General features: G+C 47.6%; 1 protein-coding gene across 1 annotated transcript in view; it reads left to right on the top strand.

Annotated features, from left to right (window-relative positions):
• The first annotated feature begins 9,330 nt into the window (after positions 1-9,330).
• Positions 9,331-17,696, top strand: part of allc (allantoicase) — a 40,996-nt gene continuing 32,630 nt past the window's right edge. Inside the window, exon 1 of the mRNA XM_052024900.1 lies at positions 9,331-9,528. Coding sequence (XP_051880860.1) covers positions 9,439-9,528 — 90 coding nt within the window. The 5' untranslated portion in view covers positions 9,331-9,438. The remainder of the gene's footprint in view (positions 9,529-17,696) is intronic.

The raw sequence follows: 17,696 nt of genomic DNA, 5'->3' as shown, positions 1-17,696 counted from the left end.
TCACTGAGAATGGACTTTCTGAACATTTAACTCATTTCTGGTTCTTGGAGCTGACTGGGCACAAATAGGCTGCAATATTTTGCCACATTACAACAGTGAGTATACTTCAAATGTACATTGTTGACTGTGAATCACTTAGGGACATCCTCAGGTCAAGAAAGTTCCAGTAGGAATTCCATTTTATTCTTTTCCTCCACCCTGACCCAGTGGAATCTTCAGACGTGCCATTTTGACCTGCTCAGCTCATGCAGATGTTATAGTCCAAAGCAGATGGTAAAGGGTAATAAGAGGCACAGATAGTGGCACTGACAGAGCGGATATTGGGTGACAGAGAAAGGAGAGGGGAGACAATGTCAGCTAGAGGAAACAGTGGACAGTAACAAAGGGTGAATTAATGGATAATGGGTGAGAAGGACAGACTGCAACATGAGTAGATCCAGCAGAGGTGTTGAAGGATTGTAACTAAATGAGGTATGGACACCATCAGAGGAGGATGGATGCTTTGGGCAAGCAACAGAGATGTACAGTGCTGAGGAAGGGTGGAGGGAGTTATGTAGAGAGTGATAGTCGCTTAATATCTCACCTGTACAACCTTAATAAACTAGACCTATTAGGGGTAGGGCTGTGCTAGACCTGATCTGAGGGAGTGAAACTGGGGCTCTTCAACCAAGTGTCAGTGGGCAAGCAGTTTGGAGAAGGCAGTAAGGGAAATGGATAAGGATGGTCTGGAAATTAATGTTCTGAAGCAGGAAAGGCCAATTTCAACATCATTAGATGTGACCTGGCAAACGTAGATATGGAGCAGTTACTTACGGGTAAACCTATATTTGCAAATGGGAGTCTTTTAAAGGTGAAAGAGCGAGAGCTCAAGGCCAGTGTTTTTCCATAAGTGTGAAGGGAAAGGACAGTAAATCCAGGGAATGCTAGCTGTCAAGGGGCATTGAGGATTTGATCATGTTAGGCACAGAGTACTTCAGAAGTGTAGATGCTGTAGAGGTGTGCTTAAGAAAGAAACTGGGAGGGCAAAGAGAAGCCATGAAATATCACAGGCAGGTAAGATTAAAGAAAATCCTGAGGTATTTTATGTATATTAAGAACAAGAGGGAAGCCAGAGAAAGAGTGGGGCCTGTTAGGGACCAAAGGGGTAATCTGCGCGTGGAGCCACAGGAAGTGGGCAAGGTCTAAAATGAATACTTCTCCACTGTATTCACCAAGAAGAAAGACTTTGCAGCTGGATATTTCAGAGAGGGAGGTGGTGATATCCTAGAGCATACTATCATCAAAAAGGAGGAAGTACCAGATGTCCTTGTTGACATAAAGGTGGATAAATCCCCAGGGCCTGATGACACTTAAGAAGTATGAGCACTTGAATGACCAAGACATAAATGACTACAGACCGAATGCTAGGAAATGGGATTAGCATGGTTGGATATTTGATGGTTGGCATGGACAAAGTGGGCTGAAGGCCCTGTTTCTTCCTGTGTGACTCTATGACTCTAATATCCTATTAAAATTTTACTTCCAGTCTGTCATACTTTAATTCCCCTGACATTTATTTTGTTGAATCAGCTTCCAAGCTCAGCCCCTTAATAAACCCCATACATCTATAAGCAATGCTGTTACAAATTTGGCAACAAATACACTTATACATCCCGACTATCAATTGGTGCCCAGGAAGGCATCAAGCAATCCACTTCCTGTTCCCCCACACAATGTCTTCTCACCCTAGACTTCATCACTTTGGCCACTTCTAGGTCATTACTTCAGCCATAACTTTTTGGCCCAGATTTTGCAGTTAAATGTACATGGATGGTATTCACCGCTGACCTTGAGGAAAGCTGTCTGCAGAGATTTACTGAAGTCTGGGCCATGGATTTTCCCCTTTCTGACCTGACCTTCACTCTGGCCCCATTAATGGGGGACCTGTGGTGTTCAGCAAGAGGGAAGCCATCAAACAAGCTCAGCAGCCAATGTGATTGAAGAATCCTTAAGGATAAGGTACTAGGAAATTAAAAAGCCTGAATTTTAATATAATTTTAGTCATTTTTCAGAAAGTAAAATAAACAGGGCATGCACATGTGATTAAAATAAAATATATTTTGGAGCGGGACCTTTGAAAAGAGGTGAGTCTCTGTGCATGTGCTTGTGAGTTTCAGCAAATAAAGGGAAGGTAGGTATAAGCGGACTGGCAATTTTGGGAGTGGCCATTTTGGCAGTGGGCCAGTGTTAGAGTGGGGTATTGAAGCTTTGGCTCAGGAGGGTTCAGTGAGAAGAGGCGAAGGTAAGTCTCTGGTAAGTTCCTTTCTTTTTTGCTTTGGTGTTTCCTTTAGTGCCAGGCCAGAGTAGTGAGAATGGCTCCAGGGTCAGTGGTGCGTTCAGACTGTGAGATGTGGGAGTTCTGGGAGACATCTAGTCTCCCTGATAACTACATCTGCATGAGGTGCATCCAGCTGCAGCTCCTTACAGACCACGTTAGGGAACTGAAGCTGCAGCTGGATGACCTTTGGCTCCTATGGGATAATGAGGAGCATATAGACAAGAGCTACAAGGAGACAGTCACTCCGAAGCTGCAGGAGGCAGGTAGCTGGGTGACTGTGAGGAGAAGGACGGAGAATAGGCAGGTAGTGCAGAGTAGCCCTGTGACCATTCCCCTCAATAACAGGTATACCACTTTGGATACTGTTGGGGGGAACTAACTAGCAGGGGAAAGCCATAGTGACCAGGTCTCTAGCACTGAGCCAGGTTGTGTGGTGCAGAAGGGAAGGGGGGGGAGAAGAGGAGGGCAGTGGTGATAGCGGATTCTATAGTAAGGGGGGCAGACCGGAGATTCTGTGGACGTGAAAGAGACTCACGAATAGTATGTTGCCTCCTGGGTGCCAGGGTCAGGGATGTCTCGGATCGGGTCTACAGCATTCTGTAGGGGAGGGTGAACAGCCAGAGGTCGTGTTACATATTGGTACCAATGATATACAGTAGGTAGGAAAAGAGATAAGGTCCTGAAGAGGGAATATAAGGAGCTAGGTAGGAAGCTGAAAAGCAGGACCTCAAGGGTAGTAATTTCTGGACTGCTGCCTGTGCCACGTGTCAGTGAAAGTAAGAATAGGATGATTTGGCAGATGAATGTGTGGCTGAAAAATTGGTGCAGGGGACAGGGTTTCAGATTTGCTGATCATTGGAATCTCTTCTGGGGAAGGTACGACCTGTACAAAAGGGACTGGTTACACCTGAACTGGAGGGGGACCAATATTCTTGTGAGCAGGTTTGCTAGAACTGTTGGGGAGGGTTTAAACTAGTTTGGCAGGGGGATGGGAACCTGAGTGATAGGTCAGAGTTTGGTGCATGTAGTGTACAAGTAGATGCAGTGTGTAGAAAGACTGTGAGGAAGGACAGGCAGTTGAAAGGGCAAATTGCAGTCAGTTGGATGGGCTGAAGTGTGTCTACTTTAATGTGAGAAGTATCAGGAACAAGGGTGATGAACTTGGAGCATGGGTAAGTACATGGAACTATGACGTGGTGGCCATTACAGAGACTTGGCTGTTGCAAGGGCAGGAATGGCTGCTGGAAATTCCAGGGTTTAGATGTTTCAAAAGGGACATGGATGGATGTAAAAGAGGTGGGGGAGTGGCTTTGTTGATCAGGGACAGTGTCACAGCTGTAGTAAGGGAGGATGTCCTGGAGGGATCATCTACTGAGTCAGTGTGGGTGGAAGTCAGAAACAGGAAGGGAGCAATCACTCTATTGGGAGTATTCTACACACACCCCCAATAGCAGCAGAGACACTGAGGAGCAGATCGGGATGCAGATTTTGGAAAGGTGCAAAAATAACAGGGTTGTTGTCATGGATGATTTCAACATCCCTAATATTGATTGGCACCTCCTTAGTGTAAAGGGGATAGATTGGGTGGAGTTTGTTAGGTGTGTACAGGGAGGATTCCTGACACAGTATGTGGACAGGCTGACGAGAGGAGAGGCCAGACTAGACCTGGTACTCGGCAATGAGCCTGATCAGGTTTCAGATCTCTCGGTGGGAGAGCACTTTGGACACAGTGACCATAGCTCCATGACCTTTACCATAACCTTGGAGATGGATAGGGGTAGGTGATATGGGTAGTATTTAACTGGGGAAGGGGGAATTATGATGCTATTAGGCAGGAACTTGGGAGTGTAAATTGGGAACAGATGTTCTTGGGGAAGTGCACAGCGGAAATGTGGAAGTTGTTTAGGGAGTATTTGCACGGGGTTCTGGACAGGTTTGTCCCATTGAGGCAGGGTAAAGATGGTAGAATGAAGGAACAGTGGTTGACAAGGGACATAGAATATCTTGTCAAGAGGAAGAAAGAAGCTTACCTGAGGTTTAGAAAGCATGGATCAGACAGGGCTCTGGAGAGTTATAAGGTAGCCTGGAGGGAGCTTAAGAATGAATACGAGAGCTAGAAGGGGGCATAAGAAGGCCTTGGTGAGCAGGATCAAGGAAAACCCCAAAGCGTTCTACATGTATGTGAAGAATAGGAGGATGACTAGAGAGAGGGTAGGACCGATCAGAGATAAAAGGGGAAACGTGCCTGGAGTCAGAGGAGGTAGGGGAGGTCCTTAATGAATACTTTGCTTCAGTATTCACCAGTGAGAGACTTTGATGTTTGTGAGGATGACATACAACAGGCTGATACGCAAGGGTATGTCGATCTGAGGAAAGAGGATGTGCTGGAACTATTGAAAGACATTAGGATAGATAAGTCACCAGGGCCGGATGGGATATATCCAAGGTTATTACAGGAAGCGAGCGAACAGATTGCTGCGCCTTTGGTGATGATCTTTGTGTCCTCACTGGCCACAGGAGTAGTGCCAGATGATTGGAGGGTGGCAAATATTGTTCCTTTGTTTAAGAAAGGGATTAGGGATAACCCTGGGAATTACAGACCAGTGAGTCTTACTTCTGTGGTGGGCAAATTACTGAAGAAGATTCCTAGAGACAGGATTTATGGGCATTTGGAGAAGCATAGGCTGATTAGGGACAGTCAGCATGTCTTTGTGAGGGGCAGGTCGTGCCTCACGAGCCTTTTGAATTCTTTGAGGATGTAACAAAGCACATTGATGAAGGTAGAGCAGTGGATGTGGTGTACATGGATTTTAGTAAGGTGTTTGATAAGGTTCCTCATGGAAGGCTCATTCAGAAAGTCAGGAGGAATGGGATCCAGGGAAACTTGGTTGTGTGGGTTCAGAATTGGCTCGCCCATAGAGGACAGAGGGAGGTGGTAGATGGGGTGTATTCTGCCTGGAGGTCGTTGACCAGTGGTGTTCTGCAGGGATCTGTTCTGGGACCCCTGCTCTTTGTGATTTTTATAAATGACTTGGATGAGGATGTGGAAAGGTGGGTTAGTAAGTTTGCTGATGATACAAAGGTTGGTGGTGTTGTGGATAGTGTAGAGGGTTGCTGTAGATTACAATGGGATATTGATAGAATGCAGACCCGGGCTGAGAAGTGGCAGATCGATTTCAACCCAGAAAAGTGTGAAATGATACACTTAGGGACAGTGAATTTGAAGGCAGAGTACAAGGTTAATGGCAGGACTCTTATCAGTGTGGAGGAACAAAGGGATCTTGGGGTCCACATACATAGATCCCTCAAGGTTGCCGTGCAGGTCGATAGGACTGTTAAGAAGGCATATGGCATGTTGGCCTTCATTAGTCAGGGTACTGAGTTTAAGAGCCGCGAGGTAATGTTGCAGCTCTATAGGAGTCTGATTAGACCACACTTGGAGTATTGTGTTCAGTTCTGGTCGCCTCATTATAGGAAGGATGTGGAAGCTTTAGAGAGGCTGCAGAGGAGATTTACCAGGATGCTGCCTGGATTGGAGACCATGTCTTATGAGGATAGGTTGAGTGAGCTAGGGCTTTTCTCTTTAGAGAGAAGGAGGATGAGAGGTGAACTGATAGAGGTGTACAAGATGATAAGAGGCATAGATCGAGTGGACAGTCAGAGACTTTTTCCCAGTGCGACAATGGCTAACACATGGGGACACAATTTTAAGGTGATTGGAGGAAGGTATAAGGGGGATGTCAGAGGTAAGTTTTTACATAGAGAGTGGTGGGTGCGTGGAACGCACTGCGTGCAGAGGTTGTGGGGGCAGATACATAAGGGAAATTTAAGAGACTCTCAGATAGACACATGAATGACAAAGAAATGGAGGGCTATGTGGGAGGGAAGGAGGAGCAGGATCTTAGAGCAGGATAAAATCAGGATAAAGAGGATAAAGAAGGGCCTGTACTGTGCTGTAGTGTTCTATGTTCTGTATTGCATTAAAAAATCATTTAAAAAATCATCAGGTTTTAATTGTCATACTGAGGAAATAGAACTCCACACAGAAAATTAATTTTGCAGAGCCAAGGAAGTCGTTGAACAGCTATAATGACTACTCATGGCATTAAAAGCTCTGTCAACTCTCATTCAACAAAGATCAACATTGCTAATGTTTTGTACAATGTGAATAATGCATAAAATCCCCATCATATCTTGTGCATGAAACCACTATATGTACCTGCCCAGTAATTACTTACCTACAGAAATTGGATCAAAAGTTCACAATTTATAACCTTTGTAATCCCTCACAATTCAACAAAGAGTACATCTTACTTATAGTAGTGAAACTGGTGAGATTTAATGTGTGTCCTCCCTTCCCAACCTGGATAATGTTTCTGTGTGTGAAAAATTATGCCCGATAACTTTTACTTATCTAAATTTGTGTTGCTGTCCATCCATGGTACAGATTGAGAGGTCTGTGAATTAATAACTGCAGGTCACAGATGTGTGAACCAATGTTAATAATTCTTTAATGCAAGGACGTTTCAATTTCATGAAATTTTTGGTGACTTCTGATCTGATGTTCATGTCACTGCTTTCTCCATTTCAACCCCAACTTCCAAAAAGCTTCAGAAGTGTTTGAACAGTTGAGATCAGACAGGACTGGCATTATACAGATCGCTGACCCCTGCTTTAAATGATAAATTAAATCTGTGAGAACCTTGCTGCAGAGAAATTGCCTTTTCACTGTAACTGGGCAATTAATGTTTAGTTTTAATATTATGCAACTTTAGTTTTAAAATTATGCATCTTTAACTTAAAATGAGAAACCTTGCCTTGTGCAAGTTTTCTGTGTTTGAATGCAGTGATCAAAATATTTACACATAAACCTATCGTATACAAAGCTACTACCAAAGATAATATCAGTTGAAGAAGGTTAAAAATAGATATGTAGACTTGAAATTGGATTAGGAAAAAAACATTTACTCCCAATTTTTATGTGAAAACAGCATACATGACGTGACTTTGTGTATATTTTGAAGCCTGTCTGTTGGGAAATTGGACTGAGCACTTCATAGTGTGATTCATCTTAATGCTGATGTCATCTTCAGCGTATATCATCTGTGATGATGTCATCAATACACACAGTCCTGCTAATTTCTCATCAATAGAAATTCGATCCAAAGGTTGTCACTTAAGGCCTTGATAGTTAATTCACTGTGTAAAAGTACATAAATCAGGGCATTGAGTACAGGAGTTGGGATGTTATGTTGAAGTTGTACAAGACATTAGTGAGGCTGAATTTAGAGTATTGTGTGCAGTTCTGGTCACCTACCTACAGGAAAGATATCAATAAGTTTGAAAGCGTGCAGAGAAAATTTACCAGGATGTTGCTGGGACTTGAGGATCTGAGTTATAGCGAAAGGTTGAATAGGTTAAGACTTTATTCCCTGGAGTGTAGGAGAATCTTGTAGAGGTATACAAAATTATGAGGGGTATGGATAGGGTGAACGCATGCAGGCTTTTTCCCCTTAAGGGTGGGTGAGACTAGAACTAGAGGACATAGGTTTAGGGTGAAAGGTGAAATATTTAAGAGGAATCTGAGGGGAAACTTCTTCACTCAGAGGGTGGTGCGAGTGTGGAATGAGCTGCCAGCGGAAGTGGTGGATGTGGGTTCAATTGTGCCATTTAAGAGAAGTTTGGATAGGTACATGGATGGGAGGGGTTTGGAGGGATATGGTCTGGGTGCAGGTACATAGGACTAGACAGAAGATCAGGTTGGCATGGACTAGGTGGTCCATAGTACTCTACATCATGCTTAAAGTAGGTTTATAGTGTTCTGATCATCCTTTCAGTGTTGAAAATCATTCAATATAATTTTTATTTCTATAAAATTTAATTGCTGCCAGTTCTCCATATAGATAAAGGCCTCTGTGAGCCAATGACTGCAGATTACAGATACCTTGAACTCTGATCCAACACTATCAATCTTGGGTGCCTTGGGACAATTCTCAGCAAAGATCTCTATCAACCCACCATGCTCAGAGGCAGGTGGGGGCAGGTATCCATTGGGAGACACGTGCTATTTTCCTTTTTCACTCTGAAATCTCCCCTTTCACATTGATTTTGCCACCATGCCCTCAACAATTTGCTCCCCCACCTGACTTCATCCATCAACAGCAAGTGCAACACATGCAGTTTGTGTCTTAATGTCTCTTCAAGCAAGTAAACCATAACAATAATTTCTTTATTATAAGCACATCTCAATTTTGTAATTTTTGTTGGTGTTTTCTGACTACTGTCCATTTTGAGCACCATAAATAGCTGCCACTCAATTCCTGGGCATAAATTTTGAACTTGCATGAGAAAACTGTTTTCCATTTGCAAGTTTTGAAATATCCAATAATACAGCTGGCTATCTTCAGGTCAGAAACTGTGTGAACCGAAGTTCACTCTGCAGGTTTACAGATGATCATTGTGTTGTTTAACAGACACCAACATTTTTTGCACTTTAAACTCACTGGCTGGATGGTACAGCTGCAAACTAACTTATCAAAAGGAAAACTGGTAAGTCATTGATCAAATGTACAATTTGCATGTTCCAAATTAAAACCCTAAATTTTGAGTTAGTTGACTTGCAATTTGCAAATATCGAAATAAAATTAGATACTAGGCTTTGAATTTGTGATGTGATTTTCTTTATATGATTGTTTGTATTTTGAAAGATCCAAAATTCTTCTTTAAAATTAATTGTGTTGTTTTGTCTTACTTTTATTTAAATTTATAAACATCGTACTTTTTTTGAAAGTTAGGGAAGTCTATTTGAAGTCTGTTTCTCTTTGAATAGCAACTGCTGAATGTTACAGCTTATCAGCAGACATATTTGAATTGCATTTTATACTTCGGTTAATGCATAACTAAAGAGTAGAAAAACTTAATCACAAACAAAGTTGTGATTCATGCTTACGCATGAAACCACTATAAGGTGAAAAACATTCCAATGTACTTCATGGAGAGAGTTGAGGAAAAGGGATGCTTCGTCAGAAAGTGTCCATGCATTTTTCCAAAAGGTTCATGTGCCAAGACCATTGTATTTGTGCAAAGAAACAAACATTTAATCTATTCAAACAGATTGAAGAATGGCGGCCCGTCCAATTCAGAACGACAAGGAAAAGCTTCCAGACTTTGTCCATATGAATGACCTGGCTTGCGAATCAGCAGGAGCTAAGGTAAACTAACGCTGGCACTCATGAATTTGGGAAGGACTTAGAGAAGTAAAGAAAGAATTAAGTTTCATTTATGTAGGTGCTTTCATGTCCTCAATTTCCCAAAGGATATAACTGGAGTGCTTTGGAAGGGCATTCATTGCTGTATAGGGAAATGTGGCAACTACTGAGCTCACAACATTAATTAATATCAGATCAATGAATTATTTCTTAAATAATATGTTTTTAGAATGTTGGGTAGGTCAATTAGTGCAATGGAATTTTTAATATTTAAATATTCAGGCCTTGGTTTAATGTTTCATCCAAAAATAAGCATGTTTGACAACATAGCACTCTTTGAATCAACATTTTAATTTAGGCAAGTGTTAACCAACATGAGTAACAAACATAAGTTTGAAGCACTGGCAATTTTGGGCTAAGAGAATTATCCTTCTGGGTTTGCTCTCAGGGTTCCCACTCTCACAGGTGTCAGCATTCAGCTAGTTCAATTTATGCTGTGACAATGAGTCCACACAGCAGAGATGAGGATCCAAGATATGTTAGCTGCAGTAATGAAGCTCTAGAATTAAGCATTCTCCCTGTGCCTGCGTGGGTTTCTTCCGGGTGCTCCGGTTTCCTCCCACATTCCAAAGACGTACGGGTAGGTTAATTTGGGTTTAAAATGGGTGGTGCGGACTCGTTGGGCTGGAAGGACCTGTTACCATGCTGTAAATAAAATTTTTTAAAAAATTTAATTTAAGTCCTATATTTCTTAGAGAAATAAAAGACTGCAGATGCTGGAATCTAGATGGAAAGCACAATGATGCTGGGGGATCTCAGCAGGCCAGGCAGCATCCGTGGAGAAAAGCAGGCGGTCAATGTTTTGGGCCAGGGCCCTTCTTCAGGACTGAAGATAGGAAAAGGGGAAGCCCGATATATAGGAGGGAAAAGCAGAGCAATGATAGGTGGACAAAAGATGGGAGGCTGGGTGGGCACAGGGTGGTGATAGGTAGATGCAGGTAAGAGATAGTGATAGGCAGGTGTGGGGGAGGAGAGGAGAGCAGATCCACTGGGGGATGGGTCAAAGGTAAGGAAAAAAAGGGAGAAAAAAAGAGGCTAGGAAAGGGAAGAAGAGAAGAAGCATGGTGGTGGGGGGGGGGGGGTGAGGGGAAGGGGGTGGGGATTACTTAAAGTGGGAGAATTCAATGTTCATGCCGTTAGGCTGGAAGGTTCCAAGATGGAAAATGAGGTGCTGTTCCTCCAGTTTGTGCTTGGAATTCTCCTGGCAGTGGAGGAGGCCGAGGACTGTCATATCTGTGATAGTGTGGGAGGGGGAGTTGATGTGACTGGCAACGGGGAGATGCAGATTACGGTTATGGACAGAGCGCAGGTGTTCTGTGAAATGGTCACGTAGTCTGCGTTTGGTCTCACCAATGTAGAGAAGGCCACATTTGGAGCACTGAATGCTGTAGATGATATTAAGGGAGGTGCAGGTGAATCTCTGTCTCACCTGAATGGACTGTTTGGGTCCCTGGATGGAGGTGATGGAGGTGGTGTAGGGGCAGGTGTCACACCTATGGCAGGAGCAGTGGAAAGTTCCTGGGGTGGGAGCGGGCTGGGTGGGGGGGGGGGGGGGCGCGAGGAGTGAACTAGGGTGTCACAGAGAGAGCGGTCCCTGCGAAAGGCAGAAAGGGGTGGGGAGGGGAAGATATGCTTGGTGGTGGGGTCTGTATTGTGGAGGGCCGTGGCTGTCATGTGACCGCACTGCCCATTACCTGGTCGAAAGACACACCACTGTCAATCAAGGTCTGGCTCCACCCCATCCATCAGTGCACACTTGACCATTGGCCCCTTTAAGCGCCTTTGTACTTGGCCTCGGGTCATTGGCCTTTTGTGATCGATTAGCCCCTGCTGGCACCGGGCCATTGATGTTTTTGAACTACCTGGGCTGGATCCCCCCATCCCTCCAGCACTATAAAGAGTGCCACATGTGCCCGGTTCGTTCCCTTTTTGATTGCTCCAAGGAACCGTGGAACGGCGCTGGAGAGACCTTTGGTAAGGTGTGCACTTCAACAGGGTTAGGAGCATTCTAAGTTAGTATCCCCGGTAGCGTAGAGCCATGTCTGCACTGAGTCAAGGGGTGGCAGGTATCGTATTGCTTTTCCTTGATTGTTTGTACCCAGTTCGTTGTGTGTGAGTGTGTGTATTTTACCCTTGTTCTGATTTTCCCACGCTCGCTATCACCGGTGCGAGTGTGTGTGTGTGTTGCGCTGTTACCTTTTCCCCATGTTTGTCTTTGTAAATAAATCATTTATCTCTAAGACTGTGTTCAGAGTCCTTGTCCTTCGAGACCTCGAATCTGTTTCACAACAATTGGTGCTGCGAGCAGGGTCTCAAAGGTCTTGGCTGAATACAGACGCGAGGAGGGATGTTCTGGAATAGAGGCAAGAGAGCCAGTGCAGGCACCGAGGACGGGATCCCCCGGTGGACCGACAAGAGCAAGGGATTTGGGAGCTTAGCCAGCATGCTGGCGGACCACTGTAAGCCAATGGACTGGGCCGAGCAGTTAGACCCCCATGGTGAGAAACTGGGGCACCACGTGGTCACCCTCCTCCAGAGGTCGGGGTTCCCTAAGGCCAAAGGGAGTCAAAGGGGTGCCTTCTGGCTGTTTGTGTCCCTCCTGAGACGGCAGGTCAGGATTACTAGCCAGATACAGGATACATGTCTCCAGAAAGACAAGGAGATAGAGTTGCTCCAGCAGTGCTGCTGTATGCTGCAGGAGGCAGATCAGGCTGCCTAGACACAAGCCAACGACCTCGAAGCCAGAGGTACCGAGGTCGCCTGCAGGCTGATTCAACTGCAGCAGGCACAGGCAGCCGGTCTGGCTGGCAGCCAGACCCACTCAAAATTCGAGCCCTGGTCCGGCACGGCGACAAGCTGGACAGATGGCTGGGGGATGGGGATATATGGGTGGATAGTGATGAGGAGGAGGTGCCCGAAGAGCTTGGTTCCCATCACGCCTGCCCTCCCCCCTACGCACCCGAACCCTTGCAAGCTCGACCCATCATCACACAGTCCCAGGTCCGCCACGGAAGGGAGGGGCATGGGGATGAGGCCACCGCAGGAGGAAGTGCCCGTGGTCCCTCTGAAACCACGGTGACCCGGGATTTCTCCATCAAGGAGCTGACCCAGCTGGTGGATAGGTACCGCCAGCGGCCGGGCGAGCACCTGGCCGCGTGGCTGCTCCGACTGTGGGATGAGGGGGGCCCCAAAGTGAGGCTCTCTCACCAGGAAGCAAGCACCCTGGGGAGTTTGTCTGACCAACAGAGCATTAATAATGCCCTGCGGGTGCCACCGGGAGGGACTGGGGATGACACTACCCTGTGAGATCGAGTAGTGACTGCCGTGAGGGTTCCTACCCTCCTCGAATGGGATTTATACGGGCGACCGCATTGGAGCACGGTCAGTGAGGGCACCAGGGTCATCAGGGAATGGACGCTGGTGACCAGCATCTATGAGAGAGCCAGCGATCGCGAGTTTTTAGAAAATACCAGGGTGACCAGCGCGCTAGCGGGATACCTGGTCGCCACTGCGCGCCCCAAGTTGAGGCCAGTAGTCCTGCCCCTCATGGGACTGTCTAATGGGAAGACCGTATGGGATGCCATCACCCTCCTGGGAAGGCTAGAATACATGCAGCTGTGGGGGTGCCCACACAGGTCTGTAAAGCGGAGACGAAGGCTGGAGACACAACCCCTCGTCTCAACGCGCATACAGTTATACCTGGCCCGGTTGCGCGCAGGGGTGGACCGCACCAGCAGAGATGGGGTCTCGACCTCCACCTTTTACGCACGGTAGAAAGAGCTGTGTTGGGGGGAAATCCAGTCAGGGGAATACCCACAGCCACCCCAGGACCAAGCCCGACACAGCGGGCGTCCCCATCCGCCGGACCATGGGGGCTGCCCCTGCTGACGCTGGCACTGCCTCTGCCTCTCCCCCACTCGAAACAGTCTCTCCTGCCCTCAGGGCTGAGCTCCGGGACCTGCTGAGACAGGAAATGTCTCATCACCGGCAGCAGGAACCCTCACCCACGGGGTGGCAGACCCCCACCCCCTCCCATAGGATGAAGGCCAGGGTCCCTGGCGCATTTGTTCCATCGCCCCCCCCCCCGCCCGGGGGACCTGAGGCCACATATACCTGTAGCGGTACATTGGGGAAAGGGGAACATACAGAGGTGGATGGCACTCATCGACACGGGTGCCCAACGCACCATCATCCCGGGCAACCCTGCTGGGTGGAAGGGGAAAGAGATGCAGATAGAGGGGTTGGGGGGGGTTCCCTTTGGCCTGCAAGGGAAGTCACGATCTGCATGGCCATCAGAAATCAACCTCCTTGACCCGTAACTGTTTTAATCGCAGCCTTGCCTGAGTGTATCCTTGGGAAACAATGTCTTAAAGGGACAGTCCCTTCAGACCAACCAGGGCAAGTTTAGGTTCGGAGTCACATGGGCTACAGTGGTAGTTGGGACAGCCAGATGGGAACCAGTTGTTGTTCCCCCCCACCCCTCCAAAGTCGTCTGTAGCTGACAGTACAGAGTGCCGGGGGGACACCAAGACATCACCGAGGCTGTCTGAGCCCTGCTGCGGGAGGACGTCATCAGACCCGCAGCCTCTCCATTCAACAGTCCCGTCTGGCCCATCCGCATAAAGAATGGGACGTGGCGCATGATGGTGGACTATAGACACCTTAATAAGTCTGCCCCACCTCTCACTGCCGCCGTGCCTGACATAGTCACTCTAGTCGAGCATATAGCGGGGCGCCCAGACAAGCCTTGGTATGCAGTTGTGGATTTGGCCAATGCATTCTTTTCCATCCCCCTCCATCACAGTTCCCAAGATCAATTCGCATTCACCTGGGATGGCAGACAATACACTAATCTGCCGTCTGCCCCAAGGCTATGTTCACAGTGTCACGAACCAGCAACAAAAGAAACACACTGAGTCATGATTCAGTGTTAAAAACTACTTTATTAATAACTACTTATGATAATAAGAAAAATAAAAGTAAAAATGTTGGTATGTTAGAAGTAAAAATGTTAAACCTTGAACATTAACCCCAAAACTAAACTCTTCGTGTGTGTGTGGCAAAGTCCCAAACTCCAAGTCCAAGAATCTTAAAATTCAGTTCCGCAAGTCATTAGGTGAAATATGAGCAAAGACTTCTTCAACAACCACCGTTGTCTGAAGATAAAACGTAGATGTAGAGAGAAATCCAAATGTTCCACGATGGGACCCAATCGACACCTCAGTGTTTACTCGGTAGTGACTTCCTCACCCCAAAAAGCATCCGAATCGTGGCCGTCCACACAAATACCTGTTTCCCTCTACAGGTCAGCAACAAAGTGAACTCCACTGGATTACTTCCAATTTCCATACGTGGATTGCAGTGACAGACACAGTTATTGTTTCTCATCCATCGATAGAGAAACTAGCAGGCTGGTGTTTCTCTCCCTTCTCTCTCTCTCTCCTTCTTCGACTTCAACTGACTTCTTCAACAATGTCATTCCGTCCTTTATCTTTTGTTGACGTAAGCACGCCATACACACACACACACACACACACACACACACACACACACACACACACACACACACACACACACACACACACACACACACACACACACACTACTAACTCTATTTTAAAGGGACATTCACTGAGTCCGTAACAACAGTCCAACCATTTGTCACAGTTTAATCTCCTGGGATTTGCAAGGCATTCAACTCCCCCCAGAGGTGTCAACTGCCCATTACATCGACAACATCCTCCTACAAGGGCTGTCTGAGACCATTCTGTCAGAGGCTCTTGATATGCTAATCACCTCCCTCAGGGAACGGGGCTGGGTCATTAATATGGATAAGGTACAGGGCCTCAGCCAGAATGTCCTGTTCCTCGGGATACAATGGCACTCAGGCCAGCGACATATCCCTGAGGCTGCCAGGAATAAGATTTTAAATTTTGCTATCCCCTCCAATAAAACTGACACCCAGAGCTTTGTGGGCCTCCTAGGCTATTGGCGGCAGCATATACCCCACCTCACCATACTCTCTCAGAAGAAAGCCACATTGTCATGGGGACCCAAACAACAGGCTGCCTTTGAAACAGCAAAGTAAGTTGTTGAGCAAGCACTGCCACTTGCTCCCCGCCAGGCAGGTGTCCCCTTTGAGTTACAGGTCTCCGCCAGTGAGATGGTTGCCGAATAGAGCCTATGGCATAAGGTCCAAGGGCACAGAGTCCCACTCGGCTTCTGGACCAAATCTCTGCCTGAAGCCACTGCTTGCTACAGTCCTTTTGAGCCCCAGCTGCTTGCCTGCTACCTGGCGTTCCTCGCCACCGAACACCAAACCAGCATGGACCCTGTTGTCCTTCGCCCCCACCTGCCCATAATGTGTTGGGTCAAGTCCCCCGATTCCACCCACAAAGAGGGCCGGGCCCAGAGGTCCTCTATAGTGAAGTGGAAATGGTATATCGCCGACCAAGCTGAAACCGGTCTGGAAGGGGTCAGCTGCCTCCACAAGCAGGTTATGTCCTTCCCACAGTCCCAGGACCCACCCCCAGACATACCTAAAAACCAGCCCTCCCCTGTGTCCTGGGGCCAACCCTTTGACTCCCTCGCCCCCGAACAAAAATTGCACGCCTGGTTGACAGACGGCTCCAGCCGCTGGAAAGGGGGGAAGCAATACTGGAAAGTGGTGGCACTTCCTACCATCACGGGGAAAACTTTGACCAAAGAGGGAGCGGGTGGATTTAGTCAACTTGCGGAGCTGGCAGCAGTAGCGCTTACTCTACAGAACACCACTGGGCCGGTCCACATTTATACTGACTCTTGGGCAGCGGCCAATGGTATGGCGGTGTGGATGGCTCAGTGGCACAAAATGGGGTGGGAAATTCATGGACGCCCCCTCTGGGAACAGGGACACTGGTGTTTTATCTGGGATCAGGCTTCTCACAGACAGATTTCAGTCCACCACGTGGATGCTCATACCCACAAAAGTACAGAGGAGGCCATACATAATGCTGCCGTTGACCAGGCTGCCCAAATATGCTGTTCCACTGCCTGCCCAGATGACCCCAACCTCAGTACGTTAGCTGCATGGGGACACCCCAAGAGCGGTCACCTAGGGGCCGATGGTACATGGCGTTGGGCAGAGCATTTGGGGGTCGCTCTGACATTGGATCAGTGTAAGACCACTGTTGCTAACTGCCCCATCTGCCAGCAAGTGAGGTCACGAGGCTGGCCAGCAGGGCCGCCGGGTCACACTTGCTGCGGCACGGGAGCGGGTCGCGTATGGCAGATAGACTATATCAGACTGTTCCCACGCCAAAACAAAAAGCAGTACACCCTGACGATGGTGGACACATGCTCTGGTGTCCTGGTGACTGTGCCCTGTGAGAGTGTCGACCAGAATAGCACCATCAAATGATTACAACAGCTCTCCTCCATCTATGGAGTCCTGTGGGATGTACAATCCAATCAGGGCTCACACTTTGCTGGGGCTAAAGTCCAGAACTGGGCTGCTGAGGCGGGGATCTCGTGGCTGTTCCATATACCTTACCACCCACAGGCATCGGGCCTGATTGAGAGAATGAACGGCCTGCTTAAAGAGAAAATATGCATGCTAATGCCCTCCCACACACTGCAGGGGTGGTTGAGCGTGCTGCAGTCGGCTGTCGACCAGCTGAATACACGGCCCACTGGCCAAGGGAGAGTCCCCACTGTCTCACCATCTGGTACACTCCCCACCTCCCGACTTGCAAGACACCAAACCCACCAAGACCAGGGACTCAGGGAGAGTATGGGTACGACAGCCACAGGGTCCCCCTCAGAAGGGAGGAGTTGTTGCGCGCGGTCCCAGAGACACCTGTTGGGTCGCAATTCCGGGTCATACTAACCTATCCTGTCTTCATACCCAACACCTGTCCTGCCGAGAATGAGCCCGTTCCTCAACCACCACCACTGCCCCCCCCACCCCCTACAGCACAATGGCACTCCTCCAGTTATCTCTTCTGTTCACTGCGATGGTCGGCATAGGGACGTCTGCCAACACCTTCCGCAGAGTCGACTACGAATTCACCAGCACCACTAATAAATCAGACTGCTGGATCTGCATCTGAACCCAGACACACGCCGGTGAA

This window comes from Pristis pectinata, chromosome 10 (genome assembly GCF_009764475.1).
Source record: "Pristis pectinata isolate sPriPec2 chromosome 10, sPriPec2.1.pri, whole genome shotgun sequence".
Taxonomy (NCBI): domain Eukaryota; kingdom Metazoa; phylum Chordata; class Chondrichthyes; order Rhinopristiformes; family Pristidae; genus Pristis; species Pristis pectinata.
This window is presented reverse-complemented; position numbering and strand designations above follow the sequence as displayed.